Source organism: Pyrus communis, chromosome 16, assembly GCF_963583255.1.
Source record: "Pyrus communis chromosome 16, drPyrComm1.1, whole genome shotgun sequence".
NCBI lineage: Eukaryota > Viridiplantae > Streptophyta > Magnoliopsida > Rosales > Rosaceae > Pyrus > Pyrus communis.
This window is the reverse complement of record NC_084818.1, coordinates 4,073,964-4,078,010: the sequence shown is the minus strand read 5'-3', so window position 1 is coordinate 4,078,010 and position 4,047 is coordinate 4,073,964. Positions and strand designations below refer to the sequence as shown.

At 34.9% G+C, this 4,047-nt stretch overlaps 1 protein-coding gene across 1 annotated transcript; it reads left to right on the top strand.

Annotated features, from left to right (window-relative positions):
- The first annotated feature begins 468 nt into the window (after positions 1 to 468).
- Positions 469 to 1,744, top strand: LOC137721402 (ethylene-responsive transcription factor 2-like). The gene has a single exon (XM_068460496.1). It carries the CDS (start codon positions 596 to 598, stop codon positions 1,598 to 1,600), a length of 1,005 nt encoding a protein of 334 aa, XP_068316597.1. The 5' UTR covers positions 469 to 595; the 3' UTR covers positions 1,601 to 1,744.
- Positions 1,745 to 4,047: the final 2,303 nt, after the last annotated feature.

Here is a 4,047-nt window from a genome sequence, read left to right as displayed (position 1 = left end):
TTAGTTGATCATGTACCTCATGAAGAATCAGAAAATAGAAAAAAGATATTTATTTGGTTTTTTTGGTCAGAAAAAAGATATTTATCTGAGTCTTTTTCGTTGACAAATTTGCACTCGATCACTCACTATATGAAGTTTATTTTTACGTTTTATAATAAGGAATTGTTATTAGCATTCTAAAAATCTCATTTTATACTCCTAACAAGTGTATTTTTCTTTATAATTATAGAAAGCTTGGAGTACCAAATAAGATTTTTGAAGTACTAATAACAATTTCCTTATAATATGGTAAAGAGTGACATGGTTGTATATCCTAGTTTTAAGTGTGTTAATAAAAAAATTAATACACATATTAATTGATTGAAATTCTAACACAATGTCTTCGGATACCAAAATATCTTTGCCTCCCCGACTTATATATACCCCTTCATACCTTCGCTTCCATAATTCGTGAATCAACTTCTCAATTCCACTCTTTCTTCAACTTCTCAATTCCACTCTCTCTCTCTCTCTCTCTCTCTCTTCCTCCCTCTCTCTCATTTCTGTTTTCGTTAGCCAAAGTCATCCAAATTAAGGATACTGCTAACAAGCAAAGATGGAAGAACAAGCTCAGCACTACACAAGCTGCTGCTCATTGACGATGAGTAATATTAGCAGTCCACATGTGATGCCGTGCTTAACAGAACAATGGGGAAATTTACCCTTCCAAGTCGACGATTCTGAGGACATGATCGTCTACAACTCCCTTCGTGATGCTTTTAGCCTCGGATGGTCTCCCGACCACACTTTTCCCTTCCAAGTCGACGATTGGGAGGACATGATCAACTACAACTCAGACGCTTTTAGCATCGGCTGGTCTCCCGACCACACCTTGGAATGCATCAAACCCGAACAAGCGTATGATCTTGATCATCTTTTTGATCAATATCATGATCAGCTGCCACCTGATCTTTTCACTCAATCTCAACCCCACGATTTTGATGTTTCCATTAATGGAAACAAACCCTCACAAACCCCAGTACTCCCACCTGATACTGATATTCCTCCGTTGGATCATGACGATCGTGATAAAAATCAAGTACAAGTAGGAGATGCAGTAGCTGAACAAGAGGAAGTGAATGTGAATGTCCCGAAATTACAAAAGTCGGGGGTGGCGAGAGGGAAGCATTATCGAGGGGTGAGGCAGAGGCCGTGGGGGAAATTCGCGGCAGAGATTCGTGACCCGGCTAAGAATGGGGCCAGAGTGTGGCTTGGTACCTACGAGACTTCCGAGGAAGCTGCTTTGGCTTACGACCGCGCTGCCTTTCGCATTCGTGGCTCCAAGGCTCTGCTCAATTTTCCTCACCGGATTGGGTTGAATGAGCCTCCGCCTGTTCGAGTCACCGGCAAGCGAAAAGAGCCAGAGCAAGAGGCCGCCGCCAGCAGTAGCACTTCTTCTTCTTCTTCAGCGACGACAACGGCGGCCACCAAGAGGTCCAAATTAGACAAGTCGGTCTCCTCGTCAGCAGATCATGATGATCAAGCAAATGTGTGTCACACAAGGCAAAAGAATAATACCTCATATATGCTGCCACTTGGCGAGCAACTATTGGTTAGCTAATCATCATCTGTGACCTTAAATGTAATATATATGGTGGTTAATGCGGACTTGCAATTGTTACTACAACGATCGATTGATCATTAATTACAATTGCAAATCACTAAATCACGCGCTTGTTTATTCTGTTAATCAATTTACTGTGTGTGCGGGATTGGTCATTGAAATTGCAGTGCAATGACTAATGTAGAACAAATTATTGAAACAACTGAGGAATAATTTGACAGACGTAAAATTAATAGCAACGCCAAACAGTAACTATTCATGATAAATTTAAAAAAAAAAAAAAAAAAAAAAAAAAAAAAAAAAAAAAAAAGTTGATGAAGAGTCATTGTAATATTTTTGTGTGCATTCTGAATCCCATCATCACCAAGAAATGATGGCAATAACGAAAGTCACGAGCCCACATTTTTAAAAATGGCTGTATGATTTGAGTACTTTAATTACCTAACCAAATAAATTGGCAAATATTAATGTATTCACAGATTCCAGCATGCAATAGACAAGTGTAAAGCCACAACTGATAAAATCATAGAAGTAGGGCTGCCGGTGCAGTATCTATCGATCACAAGGCCCACAATCCATCGGGGGAATAGACATTCGGGATTTGTCATCTTCATCTTTGTCTCCCACAGATCCAAATCGGCCGTCAGGGTGGGTAGAATATATTTCTCCACACACTCATATATATACGCATTATTTTTAAATTATTTTGTAATTAAAATATCCTTTTAGTAACTTCAGCTATTTGGTCAAAGTCTTGATAGAGGACCATGTTATTTTAACCAAAAAAAACGTTAGATGTTTAGTGTGAAGAGAAAAATAGTCATGACAAGCTGAATCGAGACACGCAGCCTCGACAAGTCTTCTTATTGGATACTGTTGGCTTACCATTCGCGCGCATCCCATTCTCGAGAGAAAAGGAAGAATTCTTTCTTTCACTAAATACCAATCCCTTTGCCCAATAAAAAGATATTTAGTTTAAGATTATCAAACGTGGGTGTACATTTAGTAATCAAAGAAACAAGAAAAAATTTCCTTTTACGTAACAGTTTGCTTCTTTATAGAACCTCATGCTTCAAGATGGGCATGCCTTTTCGAACATGGTTTTGATTTTTCAAAACACGGTTCATTTAAAGTTTAGGAGTTTGCAATTAAATTGGCTAAGATTTTTTAGTTCGTATGTTTAAATTTCCTCTTCTCATTATTACTTATATCATAGAAGAAAGAAAAAACTTAAAATTTACCTTTTAACTCTTTCATTAACTCAAAATTAGCTTGAGGTTTTAATCGCAATTACACGAAGTCTTAAACGATGCATGTGTCTACAATCTATAAATCATCAAGGGTAGTGACTTTTACATTCTCGTTTTATCTCTACGTACTTTTCTTATTTTTTTTCTTTATTTTTTTAATTTATTCAAATCAAAAGTTAAACAAATTGGAGGATTAGGGTTTTATAGAATTTTCAAGGGTGATGTCAAATTTTAAACATATTAAATTTTATAGCCTACGTGATATTTTGACATCTTTTAAAATTTTGCTCTCCACCTGACATGTCAAATTAAACTATTTTTATTTATTTATTAAATTGTTATAATAAATATGTTAATACACAAAACAATAATATAGAGGAAAATATTTTAGAGATTTGATTTAATTAGTGATTTGATATGACTTAATTAGTGATTTCATATTATTTGATTTGATTTGGTATAGATTTCCTTATCATGTGGACAAAGAATTGTTTTGATTTATTTCTTAGTATTACTCCTTCGTAATCTTTTAAATACCTCCTTATGGAGAATAATAAAGTATTGAAGTAGTATTTGAGAATTGTGAGATTGTAAAGAATTTTAAATTTATCCTAAACCCCTTATTTTCAACTTGGTATCAGATTGTGATTTACTAAGGTTTCGGAAAGATAGGCATTAGTTTTAGCATAAGATTTTCTGCATGTATGGCTTACTTAATGCGTGGTTCCAAGTGAGGGGGGTGTTGAATTTATAAAGTTTCAAATAGGATCTTATTTCCTTCTAGGCCAAATCATGAGTTGGGGGGGGGGGGGGGGGGGGGAAGGGATTGGGTGTTGAAAAATAAATTTGATTTAGTTAGTGATTTGATATGATTTAATTAGGGATTTTATATTATTTGATTTGGTATAAGTTTTCATGTCTTGTGGACAAAGAATTATTTTGAATTATTCATAGTATTGCTTATTTGTGATTTTATAAATACATTCTCAAGGAGAAGAATAAAGTATTGAAACTGTATTTAAGAATTGTGAGATTGTAAACAATTCTAAGTTTAAGGAAGACTTTGGATGCGGTCCCTATCTATCAATATTTTTTTACTGAAACCTTGTTGGTTTTCAATTTTTCATCTAAGTCTCTAAAATTTTCTATTTATGTTATTATATTTTTTAAATTAAAATTTGAAATTTATAGTTG

Coding starts and splice junctions, on each gene's coding strand:
- LOC137721402 (XM_068460496.1), top strand. CDS start 596: ATGGAAGAACAAGCTCAGCACTACACAAGCTGCTGCTCATTGACGATG.